The 20,267-nt window shown below is 41.2% G+C and overlaps 1 protein-coding gene across 1 annotated transcript; it reads right to left on the bottom strand.

The window, feature by feature from the left end:
- Positions 1 to 230: 230 nt before the first annotated feature.
- Positions 231 to 1,346, bottom strand: LOC147901667 (U-box domain-containing protein 25-like). Its single transcript, XM_087375209.1, has one exon. It carries the CDS (start codon positions 1,344 to 1,346, stop codon positions 231 to 233), a length of 1,116 nt encoding a protein of 371 aa, XP_087231335.1.
- Positions 1,347 to 20,267: the final 18,921 nt, after the last annotated feature.

Genomic DNA, 20,267 nt, shown 5'->3' with positions numbered 1-20,267 from the left:
CACTTGATCAGAGATCATTCATAGCAGCAGCATTCTGGCAGCATAAAGCTTGCAGCTACAGGACGGTAATATGGGCGCACTGCCCAGATTTGGGCGGTGTTTAGGCAATGCACCTCAAAATGTCACTTGTTGCTCTTTTTTATTATCTGGAGAGACGCTGCATATGAGAGAGTTTGAAAACACACTTCACCTTGACTGCGATGTTCAGATCAAGCGAAGCTCTCTTGGAGTTATGCACGAACTTGAGGAGTCGCAGAAGGTGTTTGGCCGTCTCTTTCGTAGCGAGGTTTTCCATCTGCAGCAACACCACTGCCTTCTGAATAGCGCCGGCTTCGACTGCTTCCTGGAGAACGCTTGACCTTGGGAATGCTTGACATTGCACTTGCCATAGCTTGTACAAAGCTTCTACAGCAGCATTTGTTGCCACTATGGACACCCTCGGTAGGAACCGTCAACGCATGCGACAGAGCGGCAGCACAACGTTCCGTAGATGATAGCAGCAGATTGAGAAGGACCAGTGCTCTCTCGCATACCACCCTATCGGCCTCAGGAAGTAGTTCTACTAGTATCGGAATTGCTTCTGCCTCGATGCATCTCCTTAATAAAAGAATTTGTCTTTCCCCAGGCCAAGACAGCAGTGCGAACAATACGCGCAGGCTCGCTTTCCATCCACCTGGACGACTGACGGTTTCTAAAAGCCCTTTTATGAGCCTGTCCGTTCCGTCCGCTATCCTTTTAAAGCATCTCCGACCGTCATGACTGGCAAGTTGCGCAACAACATTGACCGCACAAAGCCTTGGAGATTCTGTCCTCCCGTTGTATAGAATCAAGACTAAGCAGGCGACGGTTTGATCCTTGCGAAGGATGGTTTTGGCCGCTTCCCCGATGGAGAGGAAGTTGAGGGCTCCTACTGCTTCTTTGCATATCTCAAGAGCTTCTGAGTCTTGGTTTTGCGCTTTTGGGGCGTAACTGTGTAGGAGAGACGAGATCAAGACGTCTGCTCCCGTAGAAGACAGGCTCCGTCTCTTGTGGGCACTGAGGCGCGCAATGGCATGCAGCTGCCTCAACCTGTCTATTCTTAAGCGATTACAAACGATATCATCCAGGATATTGCTTACTTGTTGAATATCCGCAGACGCGACGGGCAATGTGTCGACGGGACCTGCATGAGACGGCACCCACGACTCGATGAGCCGCTGCAGGATACGGTTGGGGATAAGCTCGGGGGGGCCGGGAGGCAAAGGCTCGCCGGAAACAGGGCAAGTGCGGTGGCCAAGGTCGAGCCAGGTTTGGATGCTACTGCGGTCGAAGGTGATGCCGGTGGGAAGGGTGACAGGGTCGAGCATGATGTCGAAGGAGATGGGGCAGAGGAACTCAGGAGGGATGGAGCGGGAGGATAAAGTAAGGGCCGGAGGAGGAGGAGGAGGAGGAGCTCAGGCCTGAGATGCAAGAGGAGGGCAGGCTTGAGCTGAGGATAATCTTGAGCTTGGAGCGTGAGGATATGGAAGATGAGCTATGGCGGCGGGGAGCTTGAGATTTCAAGACAAAAGCTCAATTGGCTGACGTACAGCTCAAGTCAAACCCCAATTGACAAAAAGTCAAATCACCCACCTTGTTTTAACTAAAGTCAAAGCTGAGAAAAAAAGCAGCCATGACGTATTCCTAAAGTCAAAGCCCATTTTGAGCCATTACGAAGGCTCTAATCACACTTGCTTAACCAAGTCAAATCCCCACGTTTTGCCTCCTCTTCTTCTCCATTCTAATTTCTTCCTCCCAATCACTTAACCTAAAGACAAATCACACACCTTCATTTAACTAAAGTCAAATCACATACCTTGATAGATGCCACTATTTTTTCCACATCCTTTCACGCTCTTAATGTCCCAATGCACTCCGTCCACAAAGCCAAGTCCGTGTCGATAGAGAAGTTTTACGTAACTTGCAGGCACACAGAGAAGCCTAGAACTTTCCACCTCAAAGGTTTTTCCTAAGGTTTTGAAGCTCTCTCCCTCCCTCCCTCTCTCTCTCTCTCTCTCTCTCTCTCTCTCTCTCTCTCTCTCTCTCTCTCTCTCTCTTTCTTCAACATGTTGTCACCCACCCTTGCCTAGTGAAACTTTATTGTCCAGTATGGTCTATGCTCCACAGAACTATGCTTCTTCACATATGACATGAAGCATCCTCAACTCTATAGGTTTCCCTCACTAGAAGTCAAAACGCATGATGTCAAACCCCTTCAAGTGGCCACCCAAAGTTCCCTCAAAGAAGTCAAGATGCCCTTTTTCAAAGTATAAGACATTACATCCACACCCATCTACACCACTCGCTATAATGCAAGAATCCTAAGTCTCTAAAGCTATAGTTTTCACTTAGACTATATATCCTTTATATCCTTTGACTAGTGTATCCTTTATATCATAGGCTTTACAATACATTAGCAAGAATTCTAACAATACGTCAACTTAGTATGTCTCACCCTTAAATAAATTTATCCTTCAAGTGCATAATATTATTATGAACACTTAGTCTAGTTTTTCATCTTCTCTAAGGCGATACTAGAAGATATTCATTAATGTGTGCTTCCAAATCCCTTTAAGGTTGACCAAATACTGAAGAATTTAGGAGTACAAATAAGCTTATTCCAACCCTATTCCAACTTGTAATTCACTTAGTTGCCCTACTTTTTACAACTTATAATAAACCTTAATTCCGTTTATAGTCTAAAATTGAGCTATAACCAAAATTTAAAATGAATGCTAAGAGGATATTCATCTTCTACAAGAGGATAGAATATCTTCATTGACATATGCATATATAGATCCCTTTAAGGGTGAGTAAATATTGAAGAATTTAGGAATAAAGATATTTTCATTCCACAGTTTGACTCATTTCTAGTGGTCCTACTTTTTACCACTGAAAATAAGCCCAAGATTTTACATTAGAAAATGAATGTTACTCCATTCATAATGCAAATGGGATGCAAATTAAGGACGCCCATGCATTTCAATATTGAATTTCAAGTTTGTCAAATTCAAAGATGTGCATGCATCATACACTTTCAATTATGAATTTCAAGCATGTCAATTTCAGCTTAACTAATAGAATGCATGCTTTGGTGGTAGAAGATCAAGTTTACGGAGAAAATGTAAAAGTACAGCCGATTGTTATCAGGGTATGTGGCTCCCATATTTATACAACTATCCAAATCACCCCAATAATGGCCTTCCAACTAGATGTTGGTTGGAAGTGTTTGTATAGATCATCTTGGTCTATACTGTTATTTTAAGTCTAATGTTTTAGATTTAGGATGTGGATACTAGTTTGATATTCAATGGCATATATGTTTAATACGCCTCAAAAGTTAATTTTCTATAATAAATTATGTATACCAAGATTCAATAAATGGCTAGCAGGGCGAAGAGTATTGTGAGCTTGACACCGTCTTCTTTGTACAGATTTCCTAAACAACACACACGTTGATGCAATTGTAATGGCCCTCTCTGTGGCATTCTTCCTTCCAAAAATCAAGTTCCTAGTCCATCAATTCATGTATACACTTCCCATGCTTGGACCCTTTACATCAAGTTTTTGGATGATTAACCAAATAGGCTTTACTATCTCAACAGCCACATTGGTTAGTCTATTGCAAAAATGTGTGTTGGTGCAAAAAAAAATCAGGTCATTGCTCTTCAAGTTTTAGAAAATCTAAGAGATTGGATGAAGGTTGTTTGTTCCTCAAAATTGTACCAATCACGTCTCTAGATTTTCAAGAATCAGGTATTAAGTTTTTTTTCTTGATCTTTGAGAGCAAGTCAAGGTAGTGACAAGAGCATGGTCAAACCCAAACAATGCCACAGGTTTTTGTTTTTTCCAAATTCTTAGTATTATCTTGATGGATTCGATGACATTTTTAGGTTCCAAGCCATCAATTTATTTATCCAACTCTACAAAAATGTACCATCTATGCCCACTTGTGTTGATAGACTTATAGCTCTACAACAATGTACTATCTATCCCACTTGTGTCGATAGACTTGCAAAAAGCCTCACCTTTGGAATGTAATAACCATGGAGTAACCATGATATTAGTTAAGGGTCTGTTAGACATGTTCCTCCATCCATCACTCACAATACTGCAAGTTTGTATTCTCAATGCCATAATAAACAACTTGATGCATCTCAAGTTTCATCTTTTTATAAAGGTTATCCAACATGTGTTTTCGAACAGCATTGTATCATGGTATAATAAATACAAGAGTAGCTCTTACAATGGCCTTTTTCCAATGGGGGCTTTATACCATGTTTAAAGGATAGCTAGCGCCTCAGAAACATCTTCTTGTGCATGTTTCTTGTATTGTAATTGGAACCACACCTCCACTATTCATTGGTCGGCTTGTGCAAATGAAGGGGATACATTAATACATTGGCCATGCAATACACTAATGGTCCATTGAATACCCATATCAATGTTTCTTTGTGTAGCATGCATGATCATGGCTTCCTTATGAAGAATTAGCGAAGCTTACTTCTACATCACTCTTAGATTCTTGATGTATATTATATCATCCACTTTTTTTTTAAAAAAACTTGTTAGTCGATCTTTTATGATTGCCTTCACTATGGCCCTTGATGCTCTTTAATTTGCTTCACAGGATCTCCTAAGAAATACAAATGAATTCTTGTGTGAGATCTTTTGCATGGCTTGTGGTAGATTTTACAAGTCCATGCATTACACCTAATCACAATAACATGCTTATGTGATATGTCTAGCTTTTTTCATCCTCTCTCTAGTGCCAGGGCCTAGGATTGCTATTTGAACAATTGATAACTCATCAATTATTGGTGAATGAGACAAGATGGAAAAACAATCATATAGACTCATCAAATTTATCAAAGATATATAATAGAATTATGTAATATAAGACGTATGAGATAATAAAGAATCTTTAAGATGTATTATTTAAGATCTGATATAGGATGTATGAGATACCAAAGAATAATTGAAATCAACACAACCATAATACAAAATTTCTTGTTCATTACTATATCTTTTTCTACTTACATGGCACTTTGATAAAGACACCTACAACCTTTTATATTACATTAGAAAAGTCCAACATCTTATATATCTGAAATCTGTCACTGGAAAGAGTTCATGTATGCTAGCTAGACCTATAGAGAAAGATCATCCAATCGTCTTTTCCCCTCTTGTCATAATTGGATGATTAAGTATACCTCCAAAACTAGATTGGGATTGTGGGTCACCTTTTTTTGTCACTATTGAGCCATCTTTGGTAGTAAATGGAGATAGATCTAGGAATGAAGGTGATGGTTGAACATCATAGACGTATTAACCTAAACTAATATAGATGGAAGAGCCTCATGATGAGCTCTTACCCTGATCTTGCTACCTACAAATGTGCATGATCAAAATGTGGAGGCTAATCCATGCAAGCATGTGATACATCTTTTTCTAGTTTTTTACATCTATAAGGTTTGAATTAGCATTGTAAACCAAAAAATACCCTTTGGCAACAAGGCTAGAGTAGTTACTCTTTCGACTCATCATGAATCCCATCCAAATTCATGACTTGAATACATGATGTGAAATGCTCCATGCTTGAGGCTGTCTATCAGTTGTGTTAAAGGCTACCCATATGCCATTGAGAGTATACCCCACAAGAGTGTGTAACCATGGAGAATGTATAGCCATAGAGAGTGTATACCTCATATCCATCTCAAAACAAAGTGCTTTGTGAACCATGGAACAACATTCTTGGATATGCAAGAAGAAAGAAAGAAGAGTAGAGAAGAGAAGAGAAGAAAGAAAGAAGTAATAGGGGTGTTTTATATCATGCATGCCCTCTTTCCATATGCATATATAAAAGAGTTATGCCGATTTCCAAATTTCCCTCATGCAATCCCGTGATTTCCAGCAAGCATGCTCGCTTTCTTTATCCCACCCTCACACTGCAGTCCAATTTCCCTCATGCAATCCCTTATTTCCATCATGCATGCAATCCCTTATTTCCTCATGAATTCTGAAGGCATTGAAAATTCGACTTAAACATGCATGCAAGGGAAAGGAGAAGGGAAGGATCAAGAAAGAAAAGAGAAAGAGAAGGAAGATCAATAAAAGGAGAAGGAGATGGGAGAATGGAAGGAGAAGGGAGAATGGAAGGAGAAGGGACATGGGAAGGGGAAGGGGAAGGAGAAGGAGAAGGAGAAGAAGGAGAGAGCAGTAAAACTGTAGAAGTGCCGTAACGCATCTATAGACACGGCTAACAACACGTCTATATGTGTAGTTCAAAAAAAAGTTTGATGCGTTGTTAGACGCGCTCTAACAAACAAATCTCCACAAAATCTGACAACAACAGATCGACCAACCCCAAAAAGAACAAAAGTAGCCAAAAACATTCTTTCTTGCATGCGACAAAGGACGAATCTGAAGAGAGCAACTATCCACAAGTACAAGAAGCTTCATAGATTGAGAGAGAAGAACAACTAACAAGAGACTTACCTTGGATAGAGGTATGAAAAGCTTCTTCTCTTTCTTCTCAAAAGCTTCTTCTCCTTCTTATCTTGTGGCTTCCTTCTTCACCCTCTTCTCTTGTATGCTTGGAGATGAATGTGTATGCTTGGAGATGAGGTGTAAGCTGCTTGGAGATGAGTTCCTCTTGGAGGTGGGTGTGGGTGTTGAAAGGAAAGCAAGCACGGCAGAGTGGGGAAATGAACAAAATGTAGGGGTCTAAGCATGGTTAGGTGACATGCTTTTTGTGCTTTATGAAAGCACATAGCACATTACTTATAGCACAAATTATGTATCTTAATATATGACATTTTTTTAATATCAATGTTCTTTAATGAACTTACAATGTTGTAAGAGTCAAAAAGCACATTTTATGATTGCAATAATTTTTTAAGGTTTGAAATAGGTGTGCTATACCACTAAAAGAATTAAATGTCCCAGACAGTGCTTTTTGTGTCACCTTCCCATGCTAAGACCCATAGGTTTAAGAACCAATTAGCGTGTCTAAAACCGCATCTATTGGTGCATCTACACTGTGTATTAGACGTGCCTATAGACGTGTTCTACAGTATAGACACACTAATAGATGCGTTAATAGATGCATTACATAGTTTTGAGATTAAATTTGCAAGCACTAACAGTTTTTTTGAGTTGTTATTATTTGTAGGATGTCTTCATCTTCAATAAGTGAGGATGAATCCCTCCATATCCACCATCGAGAAATGTGGTTGGAGAAAAAAATCAAATGTATGTGTGATCGATATTGAGGAAACATGTATCTTGCACGTAGAATTACACTCAGTCACATCTCAAAGTACGGAGAATAGGATGCGACCATATCCACGGTAAGTGTTAAAGCATTGAGGTTGATTGAGATACCTATGGGTGTTCAAGTGTTTGATATATGATCCTTTTCTAATTTGATACACGATGTAGTGCCACACCCGCATATGTTGCCCTATGCTCATCATGAGGAGGCAAAGGGTTGGCGATATGAGGTGGGATCCTCAGGAGGGCATTATGGATTCATGGAGTGATGGCGATAGTCGCCCTCCACCATTACCTCATGAAAGTCATGTTGTATTATCCTTTCTAATTCCAAGGAAACATAAAGTCAAAAACGTGGATGTTTATCTGGAACCTTCGATTGATGAGTTGGAGATACTTTGGAGAGGTATCGTGACGTGAGTAGGCGTCCCTCGTCACGAGACTTCACATGCAAGGCAGTTTTGATGTGGATGAGGCATGACTTCCTAGGCTATGGTGAGTGTTCAGGTAAGCATTGAACTTTTACTTATGAGTAGCCAATCAATGTGGCATTGGGAACCCACCCTGCTTACACAATTGCATCTATTTTTACCATGCATGTCCTGTTTGTGGTCCTTTGCTAGTTGCTTCACGGCCAGAGGACTTGAGTAAGGTCATCTATGAGAATCACCATCGATTTCTCCCACCTGATCATCCTAGATATGTCGTCAAGAAGCTAGGAAGATTTGGCACCACAGCTAAATCTCCCTAAACCTTGCTGCTTTAAAAAGATTTGGCCACACGGCCAAATCTCCCTAGACCTTGGTGATTTGAAAGAAGTTAGGAAGATTTGGAACCACAACTAAATCTCCCTAAACCTTGTTGCTTTAAAAAGATTTGGCCACATGGCCAAATCTCCCTAGACCTTGGTGATTTGAAAGAAGCTAGGAAGATTTGGCACCACAGCTAAATCTCCCTAAATCTTGCTGCTTTAAAAAGATTTGGCCACATGGCCAAATCTCCCTAGACCTTGGTGATTTGAAAGAAGCTAGGAAGATTTGGCACCACAGCTAAATCTCCCTAAACCTTACTACTTTAAAAAGATTTGGCCACACGGCCAAATCTCCCTAGACCTTGGTGATTTGAAAGAAGATAAGAAGATTTGGCACCACAGCTAAATTTCCCTAAACCTTGCTGCTTTAAAAAGATTTGGCCACACGGCCAAATCTCCCTAGATCTTGGTGATTTGAAAGAAGCTAGGAAGATTTGGCACCACAGCTAAATCTCCCTAAACCTTGCTGCTTTAAAAAGATTTGGCCACACGGCCAAATCTCCCTAGACCTTGGTGATTTGAAAGAAGCTAGGAAGATTTGGCACCACAGCTAAATCTCCCTAAACCTTGCTACTTTAAAAAGATTTGGCCACACGGCCAAATCTCCCTAGACCTTGGTGATTTGAAAGAAGCTAGGAAGATTTGGCACCACAGCTAAATCTCCCTAAACCTTGCTGCTTTAAAAAGATTTGGCTAGGCCAAATCTCCCTAGACACTCGTGATTAGAAACAAGCTAGGAAGATTTGGCACCACAGCCAAAACTCTCCAAACCTTGCTGCTTTCAAAAGATTTGGCCACATGGCCAAATCTCCCTAGACTCTCCTAATTAGAAAGAATTTAGCAAGATTTGGCCGCACAGCCAAATCTCCCCAAACCTTAGTGCTTTGAAAAGATTTGGCTGCACGGCCAAATCTCCCCAAACCGTGTTGCTTTGAAAAGATTTGGCTGCACGGCCAAATCTCCATAGACCCTCGTGATTAGAAAGAAGCTAGCAAGATTTGGCCACACAACCAAATCTCCTTAGACCCAGGTGATTTAAAAGAAGCTAGAAAGATTTGACCAATTTGAAAGAAGCTAGCAAGATTTGGCCACACGGCCAAATCTCCTTAGACCCAGGTGATTTAAAAGAAGCTAGAAAGATTTGACTGATTTGAAAGAAGCTAGCAACATTTGGCTACACGGCCAAATCTCTCCAGACCTAGTGCTTTGAAAGAAGCCCACAAGATCTGGCCACAAGGCTAATCTCCCCAAACTTTGGTGCTTTGAAAGAATCCCATAAGATTTTGCCACACGTCCAAACCTCCCCTTCCGGTGCTTTAAAAGAAGCCCATAAGATTTGGCCGCACGGCCAAATGTCCCTAGACCCTGGTGCTTTCTCAAATCTACCACTATGTTTGCTGTTAATTCTCGATTCTATTTCAGATATGTTTATTGATAATGTGTTTTGTCTAACATTAAAGATTATAAAGATGATAGTTTGTATATTGCTTGGATTTTTTACAGGAAAGACACAAATCTGAAGAAGGTTGAGAAAGTTGTAAGTGGATTTGGAGAAAAAAGCATACCATGGTACTTTGACATATACAGTATTGAGGGAGCACAGTTGACATGAGTTCACTTATTTGTTTTATTACTTAACAAAAGTGCATACACTTGTGTTGGATCGGTACATCAAATCACAAAAGATGTGGTTGGAAAAGAGGGAGATATTGGATTGTTAATCATTATAAATCAAAATAAGAAATTTCTCTTGGATCCTAGTGATTATGAAGCATCTCGTATGAAGTCTGATGTAGATGACAACATGCACTCAAGAGGCTAGATAAGTGTTGAATCAATTGATGGAAATGAAATTAACACAGTGACAACAATCATTGAATCATATCACAAAGTTTCAGCAACATTAAAGAAGCGCAAGAGTGGGGAAGATAGTGGGGAAGGAACAAAGAAAGGAAAGTTGACTATGGTTCAAGCACTAGGTGGTAGTGGAGAAGGGGCAAAGAAAGGAAAGCTCACTATAATTGATGTACCGAGGATGTACCAGAGGAAGGAACACCTCCAGAGGGTATGCTAGCAGTTGTGGAAAGAAGCAGTGGTAGTGAATTGGAGCCAAGTGGAAAGGTCATAGGAAACAAAGGGCAAAAGAAACCATCAGGCTTGGTGGAATATGAAAAGTACTACCCATTCGGGTTGCATGAAACATTTCCAATTCCAGTTGCAAGATGTCAAAAAGCTCCTCCAAGCTATGTATATAGAGGGTTGAACAAAGAGCATGTGGAGAAGCTTGCTGCAGACTTCGGTTATAACTCTAGGCCTCCTGGTGCTATAGCGGATTTAATGCCTTTCAATCCTGAAACAAAGCAACCCATAGAAAGGGTAGATAAAAAGGATTTAACCAAGTGCCACTATTGGATACTCTCTGGACAACATTCAATATATGCTGCTAAAATATTCACATCTAATGATGATAACAGCACGGCCCAAAGAAAGAACTACTACCACACCCATCAGGCGAGGATTGTAGTGAATTGTCCCGCACCCTTTTGTGTGGAGATATCAAAGATGGCAAACTTGGAGTCTCAAAATATCTTGATACAATCTCCATACATTGATATACTTAAGCAGGTGAGGGGACAATGGATTCTTTTTAACAAACCCAAGAAAGCACAACAAGGGCTTGCAAAAGGACATCCAGATCGTGAGAATTGTAATGTAAGTACATTTTTCATTATGGATCATTTTTTACAAGAATGTTTTCTTAATTATTGCATTCTAATGGATTCATATATCTTGTAGGCTTTCATTGACACTGGCAAGGTAACATTGGGCAATAACTTTGCCACGAAGGATGTACATATGATAATTATAAGCGATGCCATTTATGATGGTTGGATCTCCATCCTTGAGGATTACATTGCAGGAAAATATTCACAAGATGGAAAATGCCGTAGGCAACCCACAGTCTCAATGTTTAGATGCTTGCATGGATTGAGTGATGATCAAATTGGTCAAATTCAAAATGACATTAAGAAAGGTAGAGTAGTCATAACTAAAACAAAGACTGATGCCATGATTCTTGATATTGAAGGACGAGCTATGCAGATCAAGAGAGATGTTACACTACAAGAAAAAATTTATATGTTTATATCGGCAGAACGGCCTTCTTTAATGTTAAAAAATTGGGATGAGTGCAGATTACATTTTAAAATTACTCCAGAATTGTATCATCGGATTCGTGGTTGCTCTGATTCATGGTTAAAACTGAAGCTTCAACAAGGCAAGGAAACTCCACCATTGCCTGATGCTGCAAAGGGGTATCTGAGGTGGATTATGGGACAAAGTGAAGGTTCAAGTCATGGACCGAATTCCACCCGGCCTTGGAGGTTCTACACAGTCGGTTCAAACATGGAGGGAATGGAATTTATACATAATGTGTACCAAGAGCCAATGGCAATAGGGGTTGCTTTTTTGGACGTAATGTATGGACCAAGCAGAAGTAGAAATTGGAATGAGGATCGCTTTGAGTGTTGGTTGAAAAGCTTGATGACAATCGCTTCTCTCCTAGTGCAATTCCTTCTTGTAGTGTTCTTGACCATGGATCATGTATCATGTTTGAAGAATGCATTAAATAAGACATGCGGGCAATATAAAATACACTTTGGTTGCCTTAATTTTGAAACTGCAGATATATTTGTCACTGGATCTATGGATGGCTTAATTGCATGTGTACTGGTAAGCAAGGAAAAGCATTTCAACGATATTGAGCACTATACGAATGCACAATGTAAGCCATTAATATATGTTGCAGATGAAAAATATGAAAAATCAAGTGGTGGAGAAGAATCAGGTGATGAGGATGATGATGACAAGGATGATGATGATGAATTTGACATTGAATTGTCCTTGAAAAGAAAACGTTCAAGTATCATGAAAGACATGATCATGGGTTTTTGTCGAGAAGATGAGTATGTATTGGACTTGTTCTCTGAGGGGCTTGCTGCAATAGAGTCTCTTTCTCGTAAGAGGCGTGTTGTTTTAGTTGTTGAAATTTATGAGGAGTTGGCAAAGGTGGAAAGTATTTGTTGCATGTATGCTTACAATAATCATGAAATTCGACAATGGGTTGGCTTGCAAGAACCAATATTGGCAACAGAGGGAATACCAAAAGAAGATGATACAACTGAAGGTGGAGGGGATAAAGAAATTGATACCATACCAGGACAAAAAGAGCTTCAACCCTTCAATGAAGAGCAGCATGAGCATTTACAAAAACACGCTTCAAAGTTTTGGGAAACAGAAGAGGAAGCAACAAGTACTTGAAATTGTCCTTTTATATGGTGTTCATGTTTTTCATATGTTATCTTGCTATATTTTCCATATGATGTATTAATTTTGTTCCAAGGATCTTTTAATATTACTTGGAAATTTCTTCTATCTCATTGCCATAATTCAAACATGAACATATGTATTCTTGAATATGTTTCGTGATGAATGAATTAGTGTAAATTGTTGTTTCTATCCTTATTCACTTCATATGAATGCTCAAATATGTTTTGGCCGCTTGGCCAAATCTTTTCTTAGTGGGAACACTTGGGCAATGCTAGATAATGTTGGACTCCACTCTATCTATTATGCAAAGGTTTTTGGCATTGTAAGGATATGTAGTTTTGGGGATTAAAATAACTTGAAAGGGTATAGATTCAACAACTTTAGGGGGTATACTATGCATATGAACATGAATGCTTTCTTTTTTTTAGTAATCCAATTTTGTTTTGAAAAAGAAAAACATGACTGCTTTCACTCAAACAGATTTCATTGAGAGCACACAACCTAAAGTTTGACAATTTGGTTTTCCAACTCAATCTTCAGTTTGTTTCTACTTATTGATTTCATTTCCTTGTTTATCAACAGATCTTGGCCATCTCAATTTCACATCGCTAGAAGCATTGCCTGTATATGTGACACCTAATCAAATTCATTATGTGCCTAATTTGAACATTAGCATGCAAGTTCCAAGCTCAACATGGTTGATTGAAAATGTTGAGGATGCAATGTCTAGAGTTAATGTTCCATTGACAAATGTGGATGCAAGCTTAGAAGGTAAAGGAGAAGATGCAATGTCATTGTATGAAGCCAAGGTACAAGAAGAAATCTTAGAAGATAAAGGAGAAGACATAATGTCACCCTCAGAAATAATGTCAAAAGAGGTGATAACAAAAATAAGACTAGTAGTGATAATAGATTTGAAAGGGTTATTGCTCGAGTGTTGTTTTTCGAAGTCAAACAAACATATGAGCTTGCACAATGGGAAGCATTGGCTTGTTCTTTGTCCTGGGTGTTTAGAGTTTCTACAATGGTTGCTCGATCACTGCCATGTTGGCATTTGGTCCACTAGAGGAGAAAAGGGCATGGTGCAACACATGCTGGACACTTTGGAGCATCATGTTAACAGAAAGTTACATTTCTTCATGGTTTGGGGTGCGATGGCATGCCACAAGCATACAAAGAGTAGAATCATTCGACCAGATAGGATGAATGTGGAAGCAGAGTTTAAACCATTAATGAGAGTGTGGTGTTGTTTCAAAGAGGAATGCAAACCAGCAAGAACAGTGTTCATTGATGTTTCACCTTACACGGGTTGTGTTAATCCAGCAGAAAATTGCATTTTCCCTACAAAATTTGATATAGATTGTGGTGATTTTATTTTGCTTCATGAGTTATTGCCATACCTACAGATGCTAGATGATGCAGTAGATGTGCACAGTGCCACCTCTTCTAACAGATTTGGTTAAGCTCCGATTGTCGAACAGCATGATATGTTCTATTATTTTCAACCAATGATCCTTGAATTCAAAGAAAAAAACAATGAAGTGCTCGAAAGTATGAATGTCGAATCTCATATGTCTACTCGTAGTTCCAAAAAAGACACAAAACTCTCTCTCTCTCTCTCTCTCTCTCTCTCTCTCTCTCTCTCTCTCACTCTCTCACTCACTATTGCAGCAGCGGCACTCTCTCCCTACCCCACTCTCTCTCTCGCGTCTCTCCCTTCACGTCTCTCTCTCACACACACACTACCGTGACAGTGGTACTCTCTCTCTTCACCTCTCTCTCTCTCTCACGTGGGCACATGTAGCCACGGCAGTGGCACTCTCTCCCTACCTCTCTCTCTCTCTCTCTCTCTCTCTCTCTCTCTCTCTCTCTCTCTCTCTCTCTCTCTCGCGCTACCACGGTAGCGGCACTATCTCCCTTTACATGTCTCTCTCCCTACCTCTCTCTCTCTCTCTCACACGCATGCGCCACCAGGTGTCTCCCTTCACCTCTCTCTCTCTCCCTATCCCTCTCTGTCTGTCTCGCGCTGCTGCTACCACAATAGTGGCCCTCTCTCCCTTCTCTCTCTCTCTCTCTCTCTCTCTCTCTCTCTCTCTCTCTCTCTCTCTCTCACGTGTGCACGCACGCTGCCGCTTCTCTCCCTTCACCTTTCTTTCTCCCTACGTCTCTCTCCCTCTCACTTCTGCGGCAGTGGCACTCTCTCCCTTCACCTTTCCCTATCTCTCTCTCTTGCGCGCACGCACTCAGCTGCGTCTCTCCCTTCACCTCTCTCTGTCCCTACCCCTCTCTCTCTCTCTCTACCCCCCCTTTCTCTCTGGTGTTGCTACTGCTGCAGCAACGACACTCTCTCCCTTCACCTCTCCCCCCCCCCCCTCTCTCTCTCTCTCTCTCTCTCTCTCTCTCTCTCTCTCTCGCGTGCCGCCTCGTCTCTCCTTTCACCTCTCTCTCTCTCTCTCTCTCTCTCTCTCTCTCACTGCTGTGGTAGCAGCACTCTCTCCCTTCACCTCTCTCTCTCTCTCTCTCTCTCTCTCTCTCTCTCTTTTCTTTCTCTCTCTATAATAAAATTTCAAAGAATAAAATTTAAAAAAAATTCTTGGAAGAAAGTTGAGATGTATGCTTGTCCTTGCTTTTGCTCTTGTTGCTCCTCTTGCTCTTCCTTGTTGAAATGGGAGAAACAATGAGAGGAGGAGAGTATATATAAGAAAAGGTAGGGTTTTAAGTGCTTCTCTCGCATTGGTCCTTACATTTCATTGTCTCCTCTCCCATTGGCCTCTCCATCACATTATCTCCTCTTCCATTTGCCCCTCCATCCAAGTACCTACTCTTCCATTGGTCTCTCCTACCCTCCCCTCTCCCACCTCCCCCTCTCCCACCCACTCTCACTCCCACCCTCCCACTCCCATCCTCCCACCACCACCCCCACCCCCACCCCCACGTCCCCCACTTCCACTCCCTCTCCCATTCCCACGCCCACCTCCCCCTCTCCTACTCCCACTCCCGCTTCCACACTCCCACTCTCCCTTTCTCCCACTCCCACCCTTCCACCCCCCACTCCCATTCCCAAATTCCCACTATCAATTCCACTCCCACTTATCAATCTGTTGCTAGCTTTTTTGTAATTCAAATTTTGGAGGCAAGTGTGCAACAGAATGTGATTTGGACGGTTTGGAAGCTCCCAACCCTCAAAATCGCATTCTGCTGGCACACTTTTTTGTAATGAAGATTTTGGAGGCCAGGGTTGGAAAAAAAGGTGGGACAAAGAGAGAGAGAGAGAGAGAGAGAGAATTTTTTCATGCAATAAAATGTGTAGCAAAATGCAATTTGGGAGGTTGAGCAAAAACCAATCTCCCAAATGGGATTCTTTCTGCACATTTTATTGCATGCAAAATCTCTCTCTCTCTCTAGATCTACATATAGTGATGTGTGAAAGGTGGCTTACTTTTTATTAGCTATCCATCTTCTCCTTATTCCTATCTGTGTTGCATTCTTCATGGTATTCGTAGGAACCGGATGGGAATGGAGACAAGGGATGCTGTAGACAAGGGTAGAGACTTGTTGTTGTCGAAAGTATGGTGCGACAAGGGAGGCACATGGAGGATGACGAAACATGAAGCAATGCTATAGGGATAGGGACTCACAGACGATGAGGGCAAGCAAGGGTAGGAAGTAGGGAGCGGGGCAGGTGGGTGAGGCAAGCTACAAGTTATATGAGGGCACAAGGCTCTAAATAAATACATGCACATGAGCCTACCTACTCACCCTAAATACACGTGTGACCACATGTGCCACAAATGATTTCCAAGATGGAGCGTTTGTTCTAAGGGTATAGTCATTTCTTCTAAATATGGTCATTTGGATGCTCCAATGGTATCATCTCCTTCCACACCTCCACCATGAATCTTGATCACCTCACTGCAAATGTTGATCACCCTCAATCACTAGGTGTGTTCCAATCCACCACATGGGCACCCCTTCGGAGCATCGACCACCATCTCATTCTCCACCTCCACTACCTAGCACATCCTACCTACATCTATCATCCACTGTGGGTATCCCTCAAGTGTGTCAACCACCATCTCCTTATGCACGTACACCTTTGTTTTACCTCCACGGCCTACCTGCTACAAGTAGTTACCCTATCTGCTATTGCTAGATCCTCTCGCCCTACTAGGTACTCTCCCCCCCCTCCTCTCTCTCTCTCTCTCTCTCTCTCTCTCTCTCTCTCTCTCTCTCTCTCTCTCTCTCTCTCTCTCTCTCCCCTTTCCTTTCATAACTAGCCTCCAAAATATGCATGAAAGAAAAAGTGTACAATAGAATGTGATTTGTGTTGGGGAGGTGATCCTCCTAGGAGTGGTGTCATGTCTAAGGTTTAGTGATAGGCTTGTGATTGGTTGACAAGAGTTGTAGACACTTGCCATGCATGAAGTGAAGCATGATTGGAAGAATGAGGATGTGGTGACACTTGGCAAAAAGAAGAGAAGCAACTAGACGTTCCATCTCATGCACTGCATGGCAGTGGACTTATACGACTACATAGAGCCTTCTGCTGGAATGATGAAGGTCTCTTTGTCAAGGCTATGAGCCTATGTAGGGTCACAATTTCATGCTACAAGTATGTCCTCTAGGGTCCTTAGATGAGTCTTCTAGTTGTCGATTGTAAGCCAAAAGACTGAGTAGAGTTGAGGCGCATCTAAACTTGATCTTTTGTGTGTCTTCTTTGATTCTCTTTTGAGTGTGATTCTATGAGCAACTCTTTATAGTGTATGTGAAGAGTGGATCTCACTCTGAAATCCAACATTTGGTATCAAAGCGTGGTCATGAGGATTCAAAGGGGAAGAACTCATGAGAGCAAAGACAGAAGATTCAGCTCAGGCAACCTCAAAGTTGACGGATGCATGCTGGTGTGGAGGACAAAGAAGCCAAGAAGCAAATTATATCGTCGTTCTAGATTTTCTTTAGAAGTAATGGCTACCATATGCTCTCAGTTGTATCTCGGATCAATTAGTGCATGCTAGAGGGGAAGTATATTTCACTGAAGAAGACAGAGACGTCTGTCGTCAAATTCATTGGGAGGAACTTTTCGAGATGGTAGCTATCAGCTAAACTTTGGTTCATGCACAAGGGCTTGTGGGAGATTGTGTCTAGAACTACGAAGGAGTTGACAACCGGTGAAGTAGAGAAAAGAGTGTGGAGGAAGAATAACGACAAGGCAATTGGTATGATGGGATGAGCTTTGGGGGAGGAATATTTCTATCATCTAGAGATGACAAAGATAGCTACAGTGAACTAGACAATTCTAGAGGCTCTATTCGGGACCAAGATGCGACATTCCAAAGCGAATCTCAAGTAGCAACTATCCAGTCCTTCAGTATACATAGCTCCATTTACTGTTTGTGACTTTAAGGCTACAAGATCCAAGGCTGCAGCCTCAATGGGTGCCAAAGTCGAGGACGATGATCAGAAGGCAATATTATTAAAAAGTCTTCCTTCTAAGTTCAGTGAGATAGCACGAATTCTGAGGATGGATGATGAAGCGGATTTTGTTGATTGTGTGGGACTTCTTATGAGCAAAGAAAAATGGGAGGAGGATCTCTATGGTGGCGACACATCATTTATCATGAAAGATAAAAGGAATACGGGGAGAGACACTCGTGCATGTTATTACTGTGGCAAGCCCAGCCACATTGAGAGGTTTTGTATGAATAAAAAGAAAGATGAGGAAGCTAGAGAAGATAAGCATAAAGCTTGCACATCTGAAGAGACAACAACAGAGGAGATAGCCAGATTTGTCAGTGATGATATGCCCAACTTGGGCATTTTGAAAATGTAAGAACAAGAAAACCTAAGGATCAATGGACTTGCTAATCATGTATCCTTGTGACAATGAATAGTTGCCATCCTCAAAGAATCTATCACAGTGTGTATTGTTAGGCAAGGGAGCTACTATCGAGCCTAGCGAGAGCATGAAGATGGCTTCATGTAGTTGTTGTATTAAAAGCACAGATTGTTCCTTGAATAAGACATTGTTGTTTGTAGCCAAATATGTTTCCATGGTCCCTTTGATGATGGTGGAGTCCCATATTGTGGCCCATGGTGATCATGTGAATTGAGAGATATGGATTCTATGTAGCCATAACCTTAAAGGTTCTTGTGAAGTTTTGATTGGGTGATGGGATTTGAAACAAGGACACAACTAGGCAAGAAGACGATGGAGCTATAGTCAATGGAACATCAATGGTGGAAGTGGCACTGGTAGAAGGATTGGACTCATGCTAAGAGGAATCATACGATATGGGGGACAACATGGTGAAAAGGACGAGTCCAATGTGGGAGTTTGTTCCCAATTTGAGACCATAATCATTCATAATTAATCCACCATTAATGTCACTACACTCTCGTGGATATTGAGCAATCTAATGTGGTTGCATGGAAGACCAAGGTGTAGCCACCAACTAATTTTGACTTGGTATGGTTTCACTCAGCTTCCATTGAAGAGTTCTTGGATAACCTGTCCCTAGAGGTTAGCTAGTAGAATTGTCCCATTGTCGAATACTTCAATAAGTTGGCATTGTACATTCCATCCGACCTTCAAATAGGTTTTAAAAGGACCAAGCTTGGAAGTATAAAGCAAGACAAGCATTTCTTTTTGAAGGTGCCTGGGACAATGTGTTTGTCAGTCTAAGATTTCATGTGGCATTAAATCCCTTGCTGAGACCAAGGTGCTTGGAGTCATAGCTCATCCTGCTCAATAAGCTGATGCAACTATTTGAGAATAGCGTGGGACTCCCTGAAGTGATTCTTGGTAGCAACTTTTAAACTTGGTACCAAAAACTCCAATAGTACCACTACTTCCAGCCCAAAAGGCCAAGTGAGATTAGTTGTTACCTTGTATGCTATCTGATAGGCCCACAATGCTGCTATGTATCTTGGTGTCCCAACCACACCTATGGGTGCTTGCTATTTTTGATGTTTTACTTATGAACCATTTATTGTCTTGTTAGAGGATTCAGCTTGGCCATACACCAACGATAATAAGTACCATGACCTTTCCTTGGTCAAAGATTCAAAGCATTCATTCATAAAATGTGATCCTTGGTCACTAATAAATTCAATTGGATAGTCATAACGACATATGATATTTTCAAATACGGACTTGGTTGTACTGTGGTTCGAGTTTTCACGTAGAGTCTTAGCCTCTTCCCACTTGGTAGCATAATTTATACCCACCAAAACATACTTATTCTAAGAATGTTGTGCTATTTTGAAGGGACCCATAAAATAAAATCCCCATCTTGGGAAAGCTTCCCTTGGTTCACTTGGCTAAAGAGGCATATGATCTTGTGGAAGCATTTGGCGTGTCTATTGGCAGACGTCGCACTTGGTACACCTAGCATGGGCATCCTTAAACAAAGTTTTCCACCAGAACCTACCTAGTAGACCATTTGAGTTGTTCAAGTGACAACAAGTAGATTTGGTATGTGGCTCAGTGAGAGGACAACTACTGCTCGTGTGACAACACCCATTTACATAATACACCATCTTCTTGTCCCAAGGCTCAAGAAAGGTACTTTGAGACATATACTGCATAAATTCATCATAGTCTCTATCAGAGAATCCAATTACAAACAACAATGCATCTGGGAGCTTGGTAGCAACTCCCTGGTCCATGTTTGAGGCCAAAAATCGTGACAAACAATCTACTTCAGCATGGGACTTACTTAGTTTTATATGAGTAATTTCGAAGTTAGAACTATTGTAATAAAAGCATCCTTGAATGACCGTCCTATTGATCAGATGCCATAATCCACATAAAAACTAAATTGATTTTAAAGCA

This window comes from Dipteris shenzhenensis, chromosome 5 (assembly GCF_047967505.1).
Source record: "Dipteris shenzhenensis isolate YYH24624 ecotype China chromosome 5, Dip_SZ_1.0, whole genome shotgun sequence".
In the NCBI taxonomy this organism is placed as follows: domain Eukaryota; kingdom Viridiplantae; phylum Streptophyta; class Polypodiopsida; order Gleicheniales; family Dipteridaceae; genus Dipteris; species Dipteris shenzhenensis.
The sequence above is the reverse complement of the archived record's forward strand: the minus strand, read 5'-3'. Positions and strand labels throughout refer to the sequence as shown.

Excerpts from the sequence above, each read along its gene's own strand:
- LOC147901667 (XM_087375209.1), bottom strand. The coding sequence starts at position 1,346 with ATGCTCGACCCTGTCACCCTTCCCACCGGCATCACCTTCGACCGCAGT.